At 47.8% G+C, this 19494-nt stretch overlaps 1 protein-coding gene across 1 annotated transcript in view; it reads right to left on the reverse strand.

Annotated features, from left to right (window-relative positions):
- lrpprc (leucine-rich pentatricopeptide repeat containing) overlaps positions 1–19494 on the reverse strand; it is a 41422-nt gene that overhangs the window by 7432 nt on the left and 14496 nt on the right. The window contains exons 20-32 of the mRNA XM_040178721.2: positions 19383–19493; positions 19126–19256; positions 18901–18986; positions 14943–15150; positions 11251–11375; positions 9776–9882; positions 5729–5797; positions 5563–5653; positions 4951–5093; positions 3573–3696; positions 3237–3363; positions 885–973; positions 613–817 (exon numbers count right to left, since the gene is read on the reverse strand). Of these exons, the coding sequence (XP_040034655.2) occupies positions 613–817; positions 885–973; positions 3237–3363; positions 3573–3696; positions 4951–5093; positions 5563–5653; positions 5729–5797; positions 9776–9882; positions 11251–11375; positions 14943–15150; positions 18901–18986; positions 19126–19256; positions 19383–19493 (1616 nt within the window). The remainder of the gene's footprint in view (positions 1–612; positions 818–884; positions 974–3236; positions 3364–3572; positions 3697–4950; positions 5094–5562; positions 5654–5728; positions 5798–9775; positions 9883–11250; positions 11376–14942; positions 15151–18900; positions 18987–19125; positions 19257–19382; position 19494) is intronic.

Consider the following 19494-nt stretch of genomic DNA (forward strand, 5'->3'; position numbering starts at 1 on the left):
AGATACAGCGGGGGCGCAGGTGTCAGGGCCGCTCAGAGCGCGCCTCCTGGAGGTCAGGGTTCAAGCCGACAGGCCCGCGCCGCCGTGGCCAATCGGGCGTGACACTGTCTTGCCGCCCTTCGCCTCCTGCTGTCCCTCCGAGGTTGCCGCGGCGACGGCGCTAATGCAGCGAGTGGCGCAATGAAAGTTTGATGCCCGGTTGCGCGTTTGTGTATTTGTTCCTTGCCGTTTGAGAAGCGACAGAGCAGCCGCGGATGATGGCCGCTTTTGTGACATTAAAAAGGAAGCCATGAATAATCCTATTACGCCGGTGTTTCCTATTTGTACTTTGACGCCCCGCTCGCCCTGCGAGCTTCTACTTTAAGAGTGCGTCAACACGGGTCTTGTCACACTCTGCTCATGCGATTGCATTTAACTGTTTGAGTTACAAATAAGAATAAAAGACTTCACACTAGATCTCAAATTACGTCAGAAAGTTAAATTATCCTGCTCACACATGACGTAAATCACGAGAGGAAAACCCTTTGTGTAGATCTGTGTGTCATCTTCAAAATTACTTTAAAGTGGAAAAAACAGTGAACACAAGTTCAGTGATGAAATGCCCACGCTTACTTCTTGATGTGGGCCAGGGCCGTGTTGTTGACAAACACCATGCTGGACAGGTTGAGTGAGCCGCCGAGGCTGTGCACCAGTGATTCCACTTCCTGGATCCCGGCCACGTCGCCATGGTTACCCAGGGCCTGAACCAGTCTGGTGATGGCGAGCTGCGAGGGCACGTAGTTCTTCTGCATCATAGACTTCAGTTTCTCCAGAGCCTCTGTGGAGGAGTGCTAGAGGTGAGTGTGTGTGTGTGTGTGTAGGTGTGTGCGTGGTCTGTTTGTCACCTTTAGACTGGTCTTTCTTGCTGTGTGAGACGATGAGCAGATTGGTGGCGATTTCACTCAGACTGAAGTTTGGCAGGTGAGACGCAGCACTGAAAGAGACGCATAAGTTCTTTGTTAAACGTTTTGTTTTTATCTTTTTAAGCTTCCGGTTGACAAAACAACCTCCACTCGATTGAACGGAGGCCAACATGACAACAGCGACTTAAGTTAGGACAACAGATGCGAACTGGCTGAAAGCTGAACTCTGGTACTGTGCATCAAATGGTGACATTTATGTTTTGAACTGTACTCGTTCACTTTTAAATACATTAAATAACTAACGACACTGCATTCAGTTTAGGACTGGGCGAGGATTTTATGTAATAATCAGCACACGATAACCTGATTTTTGCAGAAACACCGACTATTTGCATTGTGATGTATTTAATTCACACATTTAATGTAATTATTGACAAAAACTTATTCATGTTTGCTCAAAGATCCATACAAAAGGTATTATTGTGTGTAATGTAATCCCATGTTAAATGGATCCTTTAAATAGTCTGATGCAAAAATGCATTCAAGACAGACAGACACGCTACTAGAAGGTCTTCTAACATTAGAGTTGATTTCGTACTCCACCATGAATCTCTCTGTGGCATCTCAGTCTTCAGCAATGAGGCTATTATAAGGCATCACATTCAAAAACTCATTAGAATTTACACAGATCGAGCGGATAAACACATGAGCTGAGAAACAGAACAATGGGAACAAATGTGATTGACAGCCAGTCTGAGCCTCTTGTAAAGCGCTTGTTGTAATAATACAGACATCAAACAGTTGATTACTTCCTGCTGAGCCGCTGCACACGTGCGTTTGTATATCTGTGCGTGGATTTTATGCTGCAGTATTGAGGCCTCCAACCCCCCCCCCCCTCCTCGCGGACCCTTTCAGCCCTCCTCCTTTTCATTTCTTTGGGACTGAAACCTCAATCAAGCTAGCCTTTCGTCTCCCCCCCCCCCCTATTAAATTGTTATTATATCCCTGAAACTAGATTAATCCGTCCGCTCAATTGAGCATCAGGGTGGCAATCCTTATCACCACGGCGACACCAGGCCAAGCAGCACCCGCCGGCCGCTGTGACAGGTCCTCGGCGGTAACGGGGTCGCCGACGGATCGCCGTGGAGACCAAGAAGTGGGGTCCAAATTATTCTTATCGGGTGGAAGAAAGCCTCTAGAGGCCGTCTTGCCTCTCGAGCCAACGAACCCAACATCCACTCCTTCCTCTGTCTCACTCTCTGCCAATCCCTTAATCTTACCATAAGCGCCCTGCTGCTCAATTCTGTACAGATTACCCCAAAATAAACACACACACACACACAGAATTAATGCCTATAGCGTCTTCATTAACCTCGTACCTGATTAAATCTAGCCCTCCTCGCCTCATGCACTCCTCCTTCCCACGTTCTTTTTATCTCCTTCCACCCTTCCCATTTCCATCTTCCACTCTCCTCATTTCTCTTCTCATTTAGAGTGCAGATAAACGAAGCTTTTATCCAGGCAGGGATGCCGTGAACCAATTCAAACAGAGGCTGGAGATGGGTTATTGCTTGTATTGCCTGCCGCTTGTTGAAACAGGGGTCTCAAATTGATACGATTATTCCTCATAACATAAGAGAGCGAACCATGTAGAGAGCAGAAAACAGGGTAGAGACCGATAGTGTAATGGACGTTTTCCCCTCATTTTTCTACAAATGAGTAACTATCGGTTCTTTCAGTGGATCATATTATCTCCTTTTTTTTGTTCTTAACACTTCATCTGTGCAGCGAGAGAAAGTGATATAAAGAAAGGGACAAAAGGAGATAAAGAAAAGGGAGGAGATTACCTAAAAGGACAAACCGAGAGGATCAGCGCGGCACTAAGCTTCGATCTCTAATACCTCCTTCTACCCATTCGCCTCCAGACTCGACCCCCTGATGCACCCCCGCAACACAACACATGATACATTACTAATTGGAAGAAGATTGATGTTTATGCTCCAAGTCACCCGCTTCCCAGAAAACAAAAACTAATCGGCACACCCGAGCGTTTGTGCGTGTGCGTCTTTGGGCTTAGAAAGAGCTCCTGTTCATATCCAGCAGGGCTGAGTGCGATCGCACACAATCACTTTTTAATCCTCACGTCTATCTAAGAGATAGAGTTCGAACCGGAGGTGACCCGGTGCCACAGGCTGAAGAGACGGCTGAAAAAGCAGAGCAATAACCAGACAAAGAGAAATGTCAGGCAGGAAGTGAGGGTGCCTTTGTATTCAGATGCTGTTTACCGGTAGGTGTCATTTCTCGGTGTGGAATAGATTAAATGAAGGCACTCACATGTCCTTGACTTCCATGGCGTCTTCGATGGATCCCTTGGCCAACAGGGCGCGGATCACCTGGTCGTAAGTGCCGGGGTCCAATGCCACGCCCTTATTATTGACCTCCTTCAGCATCTTATAGGCTTCTGTTTAACGAGAGAACAAAAGAAAGAAAAAGAAAAAGGAGTCAGACGTGGATCAAGAAGAGCAAGCTTCGCACAGAATCTTTATATTATGGGATTAATTAGTAATCCAACAAAGATGACTGCAAAGGTGAAGTACAGTGTATTTATTAACCTCCGACAGGTTCAACCAGTCACCAGGGATGAAACCACTGGGACCACCTGCTGCTTACCAGTGGCCTTGCCCCTTTTACACATGGCCATCAGACGGGTCTGGAATTCGGTCCCACCCTCGGCTGCGGACGGGGTCGGTGCCGTCTTCACCTGCTGCGTGGTGGCAGCTTGCGTGTACCACGTCTGGAAAGGAACCACAAAGAGAAAGCAGTGATGAATCTCAAAGTCACGGCTTCATCCAGCATGCAAACATTCACGCACACACATGTACACACACACACATTCAGCTGTGTTCTAGCAATGAGCTGGTGTGTGTACCACTGCATTAAAGCCGGGCAGGCAGGGCAGAGTCCCCCGATGCTCAGTCACCCGTGTGGCAGTGAGGAGAGGGGGTTAAGCTGTATTGGCTAGGGGCAAATTAGGTCTGGCACCCCAGGGGCAAAATGAAAGCTTGTGCGCGCATGAGTGTGTGTGGTGTGTGTGTGTGTGTGTCGAAGCGGCGGAGTCAACTCAAGAGTCCCCAGGGGTCACCAAGTTCATCGCTTCAGGCCACGGCAATCACTTCCTGTCTCATCATGATTCGGGCTCTCGCTCGCATGCAAAACAAAGCTGAGGGGGGAAAAAACGCAGCAATGCGACGCAGAAATATTGTATTGTTTAAAAAAAAGACTCTCCTCGTGTGTTGAATTTTTCCAACACGTTTTCACATCATCTCCACTTTGTCCCTCTTGGGCCGAATGCAGACGAGGTTTAACTAAGAATCCAGCGGCAGCCATATGGTGGCATTTAGCTGCTGGCGAAATTAGTCTGGCATTACAGATTTACAGACAGATCAAGCTGTAATGCCTTTCACCAGCCGGCTGGTCTGATTGACCACACTTCAGATCAGAGCCTCAATCCTGTTTCCTCTGCATGTAATGAACAGAGGCTTAAAGTGGAGCAGGGTGAGGGGGGGGGCTGCGGGTAGTCTTTTTGGGGGTTAGCTCCTATGATCGGAGGTCAGGGCTTGCTGGTAAATGCATGCCGTATGATTATAATTGGGAACGAGGCTCCTGCGTTTCAAATGATGGAGATAAAGTGCCCTGTTATATCAATACAGGACATAATAGAGTTTATACTTGACCTACATTAACTGTGCAGAATACTACATTCTACTACAGCTTTTAAACTAGATTTAAGTAATTTTTTTATATAATTTATTAGTTTTTGTGTCCTTTTCTTGTCAATGGTAGGAATCATATGGTTTGGCTGCAGTGCAACCTCCCCTGTTGGGATGTGATGAAGTACTCAATACAGAAAATAGTATGACCATCAAAAGTTGCCACGGTTTGAATATCAAATCTCCCCATTGGAGAAGCTTCTGGTCATCATTTATCAGAGCAAGATCAGATCTGTCTGCGTCACTGGGACGTACGTATTACGTAGGCAGGGTTTTACCTCGGGCACCTCGAAGGGAACCTCCTTGCCATTATTTTTCAGGATGTCTGCCAGCATTTGCAGGGTCCTCTCCCTGGGAATGATGTTGTTCTCCTGCATCTTGGTCCACACTGCTTCTGCCTTCTCCCAGTTGTTCTGAACCTCTGCAAACAGCAGAAAAACAGCGAGAATGGATGAAAGGTGCGTTCTCTGTGTTTGTCACCATGTCGCACGCGCGCACGCACGGTTGCAGTCATTTCAGACAATGTGTTCCGTGCTGAGAGGGCAATCAAAGCAGTAATCTGATCAACTGACTGACCCTCAACTATGGTGTGATTTAGAAAACACTAACTAGGTGTGTGTGTGTAGGGAGGTTGTGGTATTGGGTTGACAATCAGCTTTAACACTCCAATCACAACGGTCATCTGCTCTGCTCTCCACTCCAGCAATCACACCAATGTCTTGTTCTCTTCCTTCTGACTGATCCTCTCTCAAACACTCAAACAGAACCTGAGGGCCTCCGTCACACACAGAGGGGGGAGGTCACGGCATCAAAGGATTCTTAGGGTAAGATGCAAACCGAGAATAAAAAGAACGCACAAACATACGAACGGAAGAGAGAAAGAGACTCACTGCAAAGCCGAAGGACGTAACTGTACATCTCGTCTCTGTCGCACTCAAACAGCTTGTCCGTCATGTCCGCCATCTGCTCCAAGGCTTCCATCTATACACACACACAAACTTTAAAATTGGATTTCTTGGGTGAATGTCTAGGTGTGTGTGTGTTTGCATGAGTTACCTGATTGGAAGAAATGCATTTCTCTGCATACCAGTTCAGGCGTCCGGGTCGTGCCCTCAGCCCGGGGGTCTATGGAGAAGAGAAAAAACAAACGATAAGGATTTCTACGGGAGGAATCAAGAGAACAGATGAGTGACACCATCAGAAACTGGAGCTGCACTGAACATCCTTCGGGTGCAGACACATGTGACCCACCGGGCGTCATGGCCACGTGCTGCCCCAGAGCTCAAGCAATTCACTTTTTATTATCAAGGACAGAAATGACGTTCGGGTTAATTAAAATTTGGTTATACACGTCCTGGAGCATTTAAAAAGTTTCGGATCAATAGATGGATATATTATTGGATGACTGATTTCACTTCAATGTAAGGGCAGATCATCTTTAACTGTTTGTTAGGCCTTAAGTTATGTACGCTTACAGCATATATTACGTATCATCTACAACGTGATGACAACAATTGTATGAGAAAAGTAGTCCATTCATAAATAAACACACTAACCAGCAAATATGTCGGCATTTTGCCTTGAACAACAATGAAACGTTTATCGAAATGATCAAATATCAACTTAATATTTTATCCAGACACTAATATATACCAGCCTATCTTACTACAAGAAACACAACTGGAAGAAAATGTACTTAACTACAAAACGGAGACATTGGATGGAACGATATATGAATCAGGACTTTATCAGCGATGAGAATATTTTGGTATTGGGTTTCCCAAACAATCATTTATTACTGTTATTATGAAAATCTCTTGCTGGTAAAGCTTTGAGTGGATACTTATTTTTTCTGAGCGAGGCAGCTCACAGGAGATAACAGAAAATAATAGTTTGGGCGCAACATTATGAGTTTCAAAGAGAATACCGGTTTAAAATATTCAAGTATATGATGACTTATAAAGTCTCAACGGTCCTGGATGTGTTTTTGTAGAACATTTAGGACAATGATATGCAGATAGACAGAGTGAGGGATGTGAAATAAGCGCTGACATCACTGATCTGCAGGCTTTAGCCTGATATGAGGAGGCACTAGATGATTATCATCGTGGAAGAACAGTGATCAGGATTTCATCAGTCTCTTGGGGCTTTGATACAATCTGAATAAGACTAGGATTGAGAAATCTTGCTCTCTGGTAATCCAGGCAAAAAAAAAAAGGAGTGAGAGCAACAGCTCTGCCGGGGAGTTAATCTGAACGGGGATCAACGGCGCTCAATCCCCGCTGGCCTCTTTGATGGGAGCCCATCGCGCTGCGAGAGGAGAGTCGAGAAAAGACGGGCTTCATCCCTTCCACTGACCATCGCTCCCGCTCCCAATCCGCTCTACCCCTCCCTGTTCCTCCAAAGCTTCCCGGCTCCTACTCAGTCTCTACCCGCTGCCTCCGCATCCCTCCATCCCGCCCAGGCAAAGGCATTATGTTCTTACCCGACCGGCCAAAAGGGACAAATTAAAATGTGTTGCACTCGGTCTCTCTCTCAGCCCGTATAATCTTCTTAGAGACTAAGGCCTGGAGTGAGAGTGCTCCATCCTTTTTGCCTCCCATTCTCCTTTACTTGGTAAAGTCTTGTGGGCTCAAAGCAGCCCCCTGCACATCTACTCGCACGCGCGCGCACACACACACACACACACACACACACACACACACACACACACACACACACACACACACACACACACACACACACACACACACACACACACACACACACACACACACACACACACACACACACACACACACACACACACACACGTTTGGGATTTTGAATCCGTCAGGACTAATCTGCCTAATCTGGGCAGAAAACAAAATCCTCAGAAATAAGAAAGCCCATAATTTACACACGCATGTGTGGATAAAAAGAATAAAAAGCAAAAAAAAAAAAAAAAGACAATGGAAAAGCAGGTGGGATTATGGGGACAAACCTCAGGTAGGGACACACACAGCCGAGTGTGTTAGTCCGTCTTGTGTCACCTTTAGATGCTTCTCTCTCTCATCCTTATGTACGCGCACACGAAAAGAAAGAGATAGAGGCGACCTCGTCTCGCCTCCACTTATCACACCCTCTCCATCTCAATTCCTAATGTTCTAATTCCACTAATCACCTCGGCCACTTAGTCCACAGGCGCGCACGGCCGAAACCCTCTCCCTAACACAAAAACACATAATGGCTCCCCACTCTTTGGCAATGCTACCTAACCTTGACCAACACACGCGTGCGCCCGCCGCGATAATAGGCCCGGCCACCTGACAAGCCTCTACCTAACCTTGACCGTTTAGCGCAAAATTGGCCACCTTTCTCGATCATTACATTTAATTAGCTGTGATTAATCAGATGCCAATTATACCAAACACAACCCGAGGAGAGACACCACTGGACCGCTACTTGACGCTCTCTGAAGGGGGAAAAAACAAAAGTATTTGTGTGTTTTGAGTGTCCCTGTATGCATATTTGAGAGATGATATGATTCTATTGCATTATTTTAGTCATATAATGAGTTAGAGTTCAGAAGGGAACTTTTAACAGTACTCAGAAAGACAGCGGAACAGGAAACTGATAACTCGGAATCTCGGGGACAAACTTAAAAGTTGATCTACAAGGAATACCGAAGACTCACACTTCTACTTTAAAGCTGAACCACTAAATAATAGTATATTAGCACTCGGCTCACACGTCTCCTCCGCTCTAAAGAAATAACAATACAAGCAAATTTCAGCTTTTTTTTTTTCTCTCGTTACTTTACAGTTTTGCTTCCTTCTCGCCACTCGCATTCATCTCGTTTTCAGCCACAGTTGTTTTTTTTAGACAAGAAAGTTCCATTAAACTAAATGTACTCTTACACTCTCTTTAGCTTTAAGTGGTAATGTTCCAATGCAACCAGCTCCAAAACAAGTTTACAGAAAACTACGACATCGTAAAGACGATTAATCATTTTCAAAATAAAAGATTCAGTCCTTTCACAACAACAGGAGGCCGTCACAGGTAAAAGGCGGTCATGTGTTTTCTGTTATTGAGGGTGAAATGACCCAACAGATGGGGGCTGAACAGCTGAGCTTTTGTCTCTCTAACCCACATATTTCATTGTAAATGCTCCGCAGATGTACATGTTGTCCTCGATTTCACGGCATCCTCAATCTCGCACAACACCGGCATGTAGCGGACTCCGTTATAAGAAGGATAACGGCAATACAATCTAGCAGAGGGGGGAATGAGAGACACGATAACAACATGTCAATAATATTTAAGAGGGTTTGGAAATCCTCAAGAGGGATAAATCCCTCTTTTAGAGCACACCAGTACACGAGAGGAAGCAGAGGCAGAGTGAGGGAGTTAAGGTATTTTTTGTTCTCATCCTGATCAGACAACATAATGGCCTTGTTTCCCTTTCATCTGATGTCAGGCTCATCCTTCTACTCGTTTATTCATCAATCTCGCCGTCCCGCTATCCAGTCCCCGATCGCCTATGTGGCTTTTATCCATGTGAAAATCGCTTCTTATCTGCCCATTTGGCCCTCTCTTTTTCCTCACACTAATCTACAAAGCTTCTAGCAGGACTTAAGATGAAAAAGATATAAATATTCATAGCTACAATAACAATAAAGACTATGGCTTTTATATAATTCCCAACCACTGTGGTTCAAGGCAATTTTGCAGATGTTATCCTGTTTTTGTTCAAGGTCGCTCCTCCAAGTTTGAGAATCTAATCTAATATTTACATGATATATTTTAATGTTGTTGTCTGTACAAGTTTCCATATAAATCGGGCCCTTTTATTGTTCATTATTTACCAGGCACATTATTATTTTATCAGTCTACCATCCATCCATTAATGAAAATATATCAAAAGACATTGAATCCGGTTTATTATTAATGTAAAACACGTCTCCATGTGGTTACAAAATAAAAACACAGGTCATCAAATGTGGTTTCAAAATGTAATAATTTTCTATCTGTTATCTCAGATAACGGGAATAATCAACCTCATGTTTTGAGAAATCTCATCTGGTTTTATGTGCGTGTGCGTGCGTGCATGTGTGTGTGTACCTCAACGATCTTACGAGCCTCGCGGTAGCGGCCCGTCTGCAGGAACCCGAAGAACAGATCATACAGCATGGTCATCTCTCCTCGCTCCTGACTCACAAAGTCCATGGCTGAACAGAAAGAGGGAAATAGAGCGGAGAAAGGTCAACACCACAATAGCCTGCAAGGTGAGCAAACCCAGCGCACACTTCATCTTTTCCTCCCGATTCCATTATTTGCCACATTGTCCTCAGACCAACACGCAGGTCCCCAATGAAAGCCTAAGCTCTCACGGCAAACTTGCTAAAGCGCTCTGCTCAGCGTTACGTGCTATCTCTGTCCAACAGCTTCAGGACAGGTGCCACACACACACACACACACACACACAATGCATCTAAGTCATCCAAATGGACCTGCTTATTCAGCTAGGCAGGGGAAGAGAGAAGCATCTCTCTTGCTTTATTCGCTGTCAACTTTGTTCATAATGGTCTGAATCTAATGTAGGGATGTCTGCAGACTAGTTTCAGACCAGCTGGACTGAACTGGAGTTGCCTTTTCTTGCGTGTGAATTCAGATTTGAGGCTTAAAGAGCCTTTAAACATTTGATAGCGCTTTTCCTCCTCCACATCCCAGGTTCCTGTAGACCATGACAGAAACCTCGAGGTTAAAAGCATGTATTGTACAATGACCCTTTCTTGTGTTGCAGAGTAGTTGAGCAGTTGCCATGGTTGCCAGAAAATCCCCCCCCCCCAAAAAAACCTTCATTTTATTTTTCTGTTGATGCTTGAACTCAGAGCAAGGTCAGACATGACAAGGCATCATGTTTTTAAAGGCCACTCCTCTCCTGTAGGTCTGCACGTTTTGATGGCTTCGGTGCATTTCTGCAATTATTTCTGACGGCCTATTTTAACGGGCACTTAACATGTACTCACAGCGCCGGCAGGTCGAGTGTGCTTTAAGGTTTATGTTAAACGTCTCCCACTTTTTTGTGAAAGTGGGAGACGGAATCATTTGTTATTTCAAGATCCAGTTGTGGAGAGTTGGCCCTGGTTTACTTGCAACTGTCACAAAATCATCTGAAAAGTCATTTTAGAAAAGGGGGTTGCGGGGGGGGGGGGGGGGGGGGTGTTGAGAGGTGCTCCGCTGCACGGTTTCAACCTTTATGCACTCCAGAGCCTCTTTCGCCCCGCGGCACGTTGAATTCGACCTTTTCACCGCGCCGCATTCCACCCACGGGGCGACCGCTCAGAACGTGTTGCTTGGACGCGCTTCGCCGGTCTGAACCGCTCGCACTCTGCGGCCCTCTTACAACACACTTGGAATTGGTTTGGCGCTTGTTGCGAGCGCGGCGGATGCAAACACAGCATAAGCACTTTTGATCAGGACAAATGTTAAGAGTCGAGAGTAAACGGCAAGGCTTGTGTGGTAAACTACTAAAGTTAATGCGCGTAAAAACATTTTCTTAAGATGTAATAATTCTAATAATCATTTCAGGTCACCTCTCTGCAGCAGCTCGGTGTCCCCTTTCTCCATCAGGGCAACGATGATGTCGTGGATACGAGGCAGGTGGCTGTAGAGCTTCTGACACTCCAGTGCTGCTTCTAGAGCTCCGGACAGGTCCTTACTGCGGACACGTGACCACACACGCACACAAACATACAAAACAAACACACACACAGAGAGACAGACAGCAGAGGGAGCGTTAGGTGCCAGGTCCGTCCAGTCAGTCATGTACGGGATTGTGTCGGTAGAGAACAGGGAGTATCATGGGTAGTTAACCCCGTGACCTTCTATTCAAGCGCCGGGACCCTGGGGAACAATGCAGGCCTTTGAAATCATGACAGCACAACTGTGTGCGATGGAGCCTTTTGGCCTCAATACGTCATTCTCACACAATACGGCGCGCTCTCACACACCTGTCGACCCGCTGCTAATAATAATAATACAACGGACAAAAGGGCTCAAGTGATCTCTGGCCTCTCTGCTCAGCTCCTCTATCCAACTTCTCTCAATCCTTCTCCGCTTTTGTCCTTCCCGGACCTCTTTGACCCCCCCCCCCTCATTTCTTCGTCTTAAATCCCATGTTCTCTCCATTCTCCCGTACCCCTCACCGCGTTCCTTTCTGATTTCATCCTGTCAGCTCTCACTCTCCATCGGATGACCTCGGCCTCCCCCCCCCAGCTGAGCAATTTAGCAGAAATACAGCAACAACATTAGAGCCCGCCCCCCTTCGCTCCCTGCGTCTCATGTCATCCTTATCTTGCTCAATCCGTCCTCCTGAGCGGACGAACAAGCAGAGGAGCGCGTGGAGGGGAGGATGAGCGCGCCTGATGGAGTGATAACAAGAAAAGTAGGGAGACAGAAATAACGAACGGAAGCGAGAGAACGAGAAGCTGAGAGACAGGCGAGGGAGAGAGAGACCACTTCAATCCCCTCTATTGTGACAGCGCTGCCATCAATCTGTTGATTGGGTAATTACCATGTCAATCACACAGAGGTCAAAGCAGATAGGGCACCTGCGGGGGGGAGGAAGGGGGCAGAGCAAGTGAATGAGAAACAGACGGCTGGACAGCGCGGGAGAGAGATTGAGAGTGAACAGGTATAATTTCTGAAGTGTTTTCTCCTCGAATCAATTAGACGAGTGGATGTGGGAAATATGCCCCAAAAAAAACAACAACCCGGAAAAGACCAAACAGGAAACGGTGCGACCTTGAGTTCGGCTTCTGTGAGTCAGTAACAGAAGAGAGAGGGAGAGATGGAGGGAGGAAGACATGAGTGATTAGGGTCGGGAAGCAAAGAGGTGCGCTAATTGAAATGAAGAGGGACAACATTATTCAGCAGCGCCGGTCAAGAGGCTGTCCAACCGCACAGCAGCCCGGTTGAACAACACAGGAGAGACCAAGAGAGAACGAGTGCGGACACGCTCACACAGCTACTTATAATCCCTCCATTCTAATGACACATCCTAAAAAAAAAAAAAAGGGAGGAAAACCCCCCCCCCATCCCATCACTCTGCCTGGTGTGGCAATTAAACCCATCTGCCTTCCTCCCCTGTCCCCCTCTAACCGCCCACCAATCCAGCCCAAAAAAGAGCTAAGGATGTCGAAAGACGGATAATTTCCCCTAGGTACAATTTAACTGTCACTTTGCGTTGCCATTTACTGCGGCGCACGTCCCTGTTAATGTCCTCAACTTTGCATGTCAGCCACTTTCCAGCCAATTAAGCCCTGAAAAAAAAAGAAGAAACGGAGCGCTTCGCTCGGTGGAAACCTGAAGGATTAGACAAGGAAGCTAATTTTGCCTTCGTTCTTTTTTTTTTTCTCCCTCCATCTCCGTCCCCATCTTTTGTTCGGAGGAGATCGGCTGTCCCTGCGCGGGGGAGGACGAGGTGTCGGTGTCCTGGAGCACCAATGAGACGGCGATCACAACACCTCTAGCGCCCCCCCCCCCCACTTGTTTAAGGAAGGCCCGTACCAGCATCTACGTCAGCACGCTTCAATGATGCACTGAAACGCTTCACAATGCCAGCTTTCTATGCTGGTGGGCACGGCCGCTAATCACCCGATGAGGAGTTAGCGGGGTGGGCAGGCGCAGTCTCGGGTTTGCCCGTACGCCACGGAGCGGACGGGCTTGAAGGCGGACGGGGCGGCGCGTATGATGGGCTGTCAAGGGCTAATCTGCCAGAGGGGTGTTCATTAAGTCATTAGCACTGACGCAGCAATGAGACGGGTGCAGGCGGGAGTGGCGGCGGCTTTGTCCTCTTTTATCGCTTCCCTCTGTCCCTCCTCCTCCCAACTGTCTGTCTGTCCCCTGACTGACGGAATGAAGAGGTGGGGACGAACAAACGAGGAAAAAAATATTTTTTTTTAAAGAGAAGAGAGCGAGGAGATTGATTAAACTGGAGCGCCAAAGTCAAGTGTTGTGGTACTCAAATCTGCCCCGAGGCTTGGATGAATCACTGCGGGAAGCACACGTTTAATCCACTTTACATTCCTTTACACGCCACATGTTTTAGAGGAGACCCCTTCGTAGAGTGTTTTTATCTTTAAACAAAGTAAACACTACCCTGACAGAAAGCTTCATTTAGGAACTTGTTATCAACCTGACCGCTTTGAGGGCTATTTAGGGCCTGGAACCGATGTTATACCAACAGTCAGCTTGCTCACTTGTGTTCATTAGTGTGTTTGCACCGCGGCATCATTTGGAGGACGCACAACTGGCACTTGATTTGTGAACACGGCTCCGGTAAGCTTTAACGTGTGTGTGTTTGTATTTGGTCGGCTGCTGATGACCCAGGAGTAAATTAGCCTGCTAATCTCACAGAGGCAGTGATTGACGAGTGAACCTGGAAACTCTGTTGGTGCCAGAGACCAGACCTACAGCAAAACAAACATCGGCAGGGGAGAACCTGTGTGTGTGCGCGCGCGTGTGTTTGTGTACCCACGAGCTTAGTATGCAAAAGGTCTCTGCCTCTCCCGCAGCGTGCACACTAGAGGTAAACGGTGTGTATGAAAGCACGTGCGTGGCGGAGGGCCCCTAAACGGCGCACTGCGCGACTGTAGTAAATCCAGCAATTAGCGCGCTGTACATAATTAACATGCTAATGAGTTGATCTACTTAAAAGCTGCTCCGACAAATAGAACACACACATGCTGAATGGAGTTGAGGGGTGGGGCAATACCAGTGACCCCGCAGCCAGTGTTTGGTAACGCACATTTGCATTATGGGAGGGAGCATTGATGGCCATCGCTCAACACACACACACACACACACACACACACACACACACACACCTTGGAGTAGCGCAGTGGGTGTTGCAGGAGATCAGGGGTGGGGGCTCATGAGAGAGGTTGCAGCTGGCGAATACTCTAACAAACAAAATCTGTCTCCAACACCGCTCAGATAGGCACGCACACACACACACACACACACACACAGACACACATAAATGAGCAATTTCCACATCCTCTCTCTGTCTGATTCGCTGACCCAGAATGTAGCCTCAGCTATGATCACAGGGAGGGATGAGTGACTCATTGAGACACACACACACACACACACACACACACACACACACACACACACACACACACACCTGGCAACTGGATTTGGCAGACACAAATCAAACAGTGTGAGCTGGTTGTCTGGTTAGTAGAGAACTTTCTTTTGTATCTGTGTCCCTTTGTTTTACCTCTCCAGGTAGGCAGTAATCAGGGGCGAGCAGAGATTGGAGGTGGGCTTGGCCAGTCCCAGGGTGAAGATGGTGTCCTGCAGGAGTCGGACGGAGGGGATGTCGCCTTTGGACGCCACGGCGCTGAGCGTGAAAAACAGCATGGTGAGGTGAGAGTCATTCAACGCCACCTCCTTCTCTTTCATCTCCTTCAGGATGTCCACGGCCTCTGTGACGGACAGGAGGAGACAGAGTGTGTTTCACATCAGTCACAACTCAAAGGACAGATGTGGTTGAGGTGAGGGGGATTGAGAGGTGAAGACGAGGGGAGGAACGAAAAGGCGAGGACAATGGGGGCGGGGACGCGTAGCAAGATGGCGGGCTATGGGCCGCGCTCTGCTGAGGGAATAGTAGGGTGTGTGAGCACGATAAAAGGCCCCTTTAGCTAATTCCATGTGGGGAAAACAAACCCATATTAAAACAGCATTTTGCGCCCAGCGGGGATGCAAATCCAACCCCGTATAATGCCAACTCTGCGCTAATTGCTGCTTGCGGTTTTCTAAACGAGACTACAATTACCGGACCCCTACAATGGAGGCCGGCTTTTTGCCGCTGGCGTGTGCAAAGCACTTGGGGGGCTAAATTATAGGTGTGCGCCGACAAGGGTCCGCTGTGGCCCCAGGGAGACCTCGGTATGCGGGCTGAGGGGGTGGAGCGGTTTGGTCAAGTCCAGCCGGTAATGGAGGGCTTTTTACCGGGCCACGCGCCCAGCTGGCCAACACTGGGGGCTAAGCGGGGAACGGGCAGAGTGCTCGTGTGTTTGTGTGGCGTATCAGCATAAGGTGATTATGGCGCGTTTACCGTCTATTTAGACAGCTGCTAATGGGCTGACAGCGATACAGCCGCTCTCCACCACGGATACTAATCTGTACGCCACGACCAAGGTGGAGATGTGCAGAGACGCAGAGAAGATTTGGGGGGGAAAAAACGTTTATTGAGCCGGCCCTCCGTCTGCGATGTTGCACGTTGCTTAAAATTCACTCCACCAAAATATGGAAAAGAAAACTTGAACACGTGTGGGTCTAATAATGTAACAAAACCCCGCAGTAACAGGATTGTTACTCACACGCACACACGTGTGGGCTGAGGGACGGGGCCACTGGTGAGTGCTTTGGCATCCTACATTCAGTCCGTCTCTCTCCATCTCTCTGCGCCAGTTGTTTTGGCGGTGGCAACGAAAAGCCGTCACATATTTAATGGCACGGGGGAAAATGGAGAGAGCACACAGGTGGAGAGGGGGGAGGGGGTTAAAGTGAGGACAAAAGGGCCCCGTTCCCGGATATGAGCGTGGTGATTCCCATTGGATTCACCGGCACGTTCATTTCTGCTCTGACCGTCTCGAGTCCACGATGGGCAACAAAGCTTTCCGATGAAAAAGTTTTATCGTGGAGAAAAGGGTGAAGCTGCTGTGAGAAGCAAAAAACCTCAACTGGTGGGAGTGATGACGTACGTGCCTTTCACCCAGAAGCCTCCCAGTACTCATGAACCCAATCACCATCTGCACTGCTGTGACCAGAGACTGATTAGGAGACAACAGGGGATTCTGGGCACAGACACGCAAAAGAGTCTAGCACTCATAGACTTTGTGCTCTTTATAATTAAATAGAATTGATTGGCTTCTTTTTGTTGGTTTTGGGTCTATTCGTAGTTGTTTTGCGTCACTTGGAGAAGTTCCTTTGGCCTTAGTTCAAACATCGTCAGAAGAGTGTGCGAGTATGTGACTAGAAAACAGATTCAGGTGCCATTACACAATGCTCGTCATTTAATTGAGGTCCACTTATCTTTCGGCCAATGGTGTAAACAGAGACGAGAGCCTGACAAACTAAAGTATGTCTAGGAACTCAAACTAAAGCATGGCCAACTTTTAAAAATACTCAAATGCATGGGGGAAAAAAATCAATGGGATCAGGAGCTGGCATCAAGAATAAACAATGGCCCTATAATTAACTGACCTGAACCCTCTAATGTCTACCGCTTCATATGAAACTCATTTTCACTCGGCACGTCTCCCTCCCTTCCTCCACCAACACCTCTCTCCATCACTCTGTGGCAGACGGCTAATCACTGAGACCAATGGCTCGGAGATGATCCGCCCAAATGGAGCTACGCTAGCTAACATCCCTGCGTCCTGCATCCAAACCCCCATCGCTCCGGTTATCCGTCCGTTTAGCCAGTATGCATATCCATCAGCTCAGCCGAGCATCCCGGCCAGAACAGCGAGCCAGAACAGACGCACACACAGACACATCAAGCGATGGGGAGGCAGACAGGCCAGGTAAACAAACATCACACAGCCCAATGGTTCATCTAATGCTGCATGGCTTGACGGCTGGAGACACACACCAACAACAAGTCACGTTGCAGGTCCATGTCTGTTCAAAATGTTCCTCCATCGTTTGATCCCATAAAGCTTTTCCTGAGATCACGTTCACGAGAACCGACGTACGTACCAGATGTGCGTATCAGCTCACAGTAAAACGGAAACAAGCTTTTAAGTGTCTTGATTATCTTTGTAATCGATGGCAGCGATGCCTCAGAGAGGTCGTCTTCATCTAAAACAGGATTGAAGAGTTTAAGTGGGCAAAATGTGATATGTTGCTTGCAACAATTAATAAAATGCGATCATTTTTAGAGGAATCTTTTACTGTGCCCTGTTTTGTGTCGCGTTTTCTTTTGTTTTGAGATAACGGTAAGCTTAACAGAAATGTCAAAACATGCATGCTTGCAAGCAGAAAGTTCAATATATCTTTGGTAAATTAATGGATAACCGTGTTGTTATGGCGCAGAAATAAGCTGCAAAGAGGAAGGACGGACCAAGGTGAAGATTAAAAAAAGACCACGATGGAGATGAGGAGACGAAGGCGGCATAAGGATGAAGTGAGTTCCAAACAAAAGTTTCCTGGCGAGCCGGGACGGGAGGCCTTGCACCAAGGGCAAAAAACAACAAAGCCATTAGAGCTCAGAGGGGTGAGAAATACAGCAAGATGCCAGGAGACATGATCTTCAGCCGGGCCTGCTGTGCGCTAGGAGCCAGGGGGACCGGCGTCTGGGCGGGGACGGGCTAACGTCAAGGTTAGCCATGTGTGCTAATGTGCCTGACAAGCGTCCTCTCCATATGCACACTCTGGCTAATGGCAAATGCGTTAGCGCTGCCTTTACACACACCGACACACACACACACACACTCGGGCCCACCAAATCCCTTTTGCTTGAATTCACATGCAAATTTGCATGTCCCTGTGTGTGTGTCTGAAATGCTCAAGCACTTCGACGGACATGATCTGCCATTAGCATCAAGGCGGATTTCAATAATTTTGGAAAAATACGCAGTCCTGTAATTTCCCCCCAGTTTCATTTCTCACTGATGCAAATGTGTGTGTGTGTGTGTGTGTGTGTGTGTGAGGGGGGGGGGTGAGAGAATGACACGCTTCGAGAAAGAGCGGGGGAGAGAGGGTCAGATAGAGAGACAGAGGAGGAGGAGGGGGAGGAGAGGGGCGGGGAGGAGAGACGGCGACAGACAAGGGAAACATTTCGCCTGTCAGTGTGTGCAAAAAGCAAAGCGGTAAAACTGATGGTAATTGGGTCTTCGATGGGCTGAAGGAAACCCACCGTAGCATTCTGAAAATGGCCGGCTAATGTGGTATGAGGGAGCGGGGGGGGGGGGCAGACGGACTGTGACAAGCCGGTGGCACACACACAGCTTAACAACACATTCACATCGGTGAGCCTTTTTGGAGTTCAAGCGTGATCTACTTCGAGAAGTAGCGCGGAAAACGCTGGTGGAATTTGCAAACTAGCCGAGGAGTCAACCGACGCAAAGTTAAGAACTTATTTGGTAATCAGAACGCTTTGAAGAAGTTCCTTTTGGCCCGGAGAGGTTTTGGTGTGCATTGACTGACACCTTATGGGATCAACTTACCGTCCACTCTGCCGTTCTTCGAGAGGGTCTTGACCAGTACGATGTATTTGCTGGCATCCAGCGTAACGGACGAGTCCTTGCGGCTCCTAGAGAAAGAAACACAGAGGTGGAGGGACGAGATTAATGTAGGGCCGGAAGAGAAGAGCTTCCCCGGTTTTTAGCAAGTCAACCGAGTTGAACTTGAATGGCCCCGCTGCCGGTCGGCGGCCTTTGTGCTTCACTCACATTTCCCTCTTCAGGTTGAGCGCCTCCTCCACGTTGTCGTGGCGGCAGCACAGGTTGATGAGGTTGGCGTAGCCGCCGGCCGTCATCTCCTCCTCGTGCTCCTGCTTCAGTTCAAGGGCGCGCTGCAGGTTCTGACGATCACGCAACAAAACTCTCAGAAAAACTACGCAAAAAACAGACAAAACTCACGGACGGAGCGAGTCGTTTCAAGAAAAAGACGAGGTTTCATGAGAGCGAGGCGTCCGAGCACATCGTACCTCTTCAGCACAAAGAGCGTGGATGGCTTGTTTGAGGGTCGCGCCTAAAGGTTTGTTCTCTGCTTTCAGTTCGGCCAGTCTCTTTTGTACAAACGCCGAATTCTCAGTTCCC

This window comes from Gasterosteus aculeatus, chromosome 6 (genome assembly GCF_964276395.1).
Source record: "Gasterosteus aculeatus chromosome 6, fGasAcu3.hap1.1, whole genome shotgun sequence".
Taxonomy (NCBI): domain Eukaryota; kingdom Metazoa; phylum Chordata; class Actinopteri; order Perciformes; family Gasterosteidae; genus Gasterosteus; species Gasterosteus aculeatus.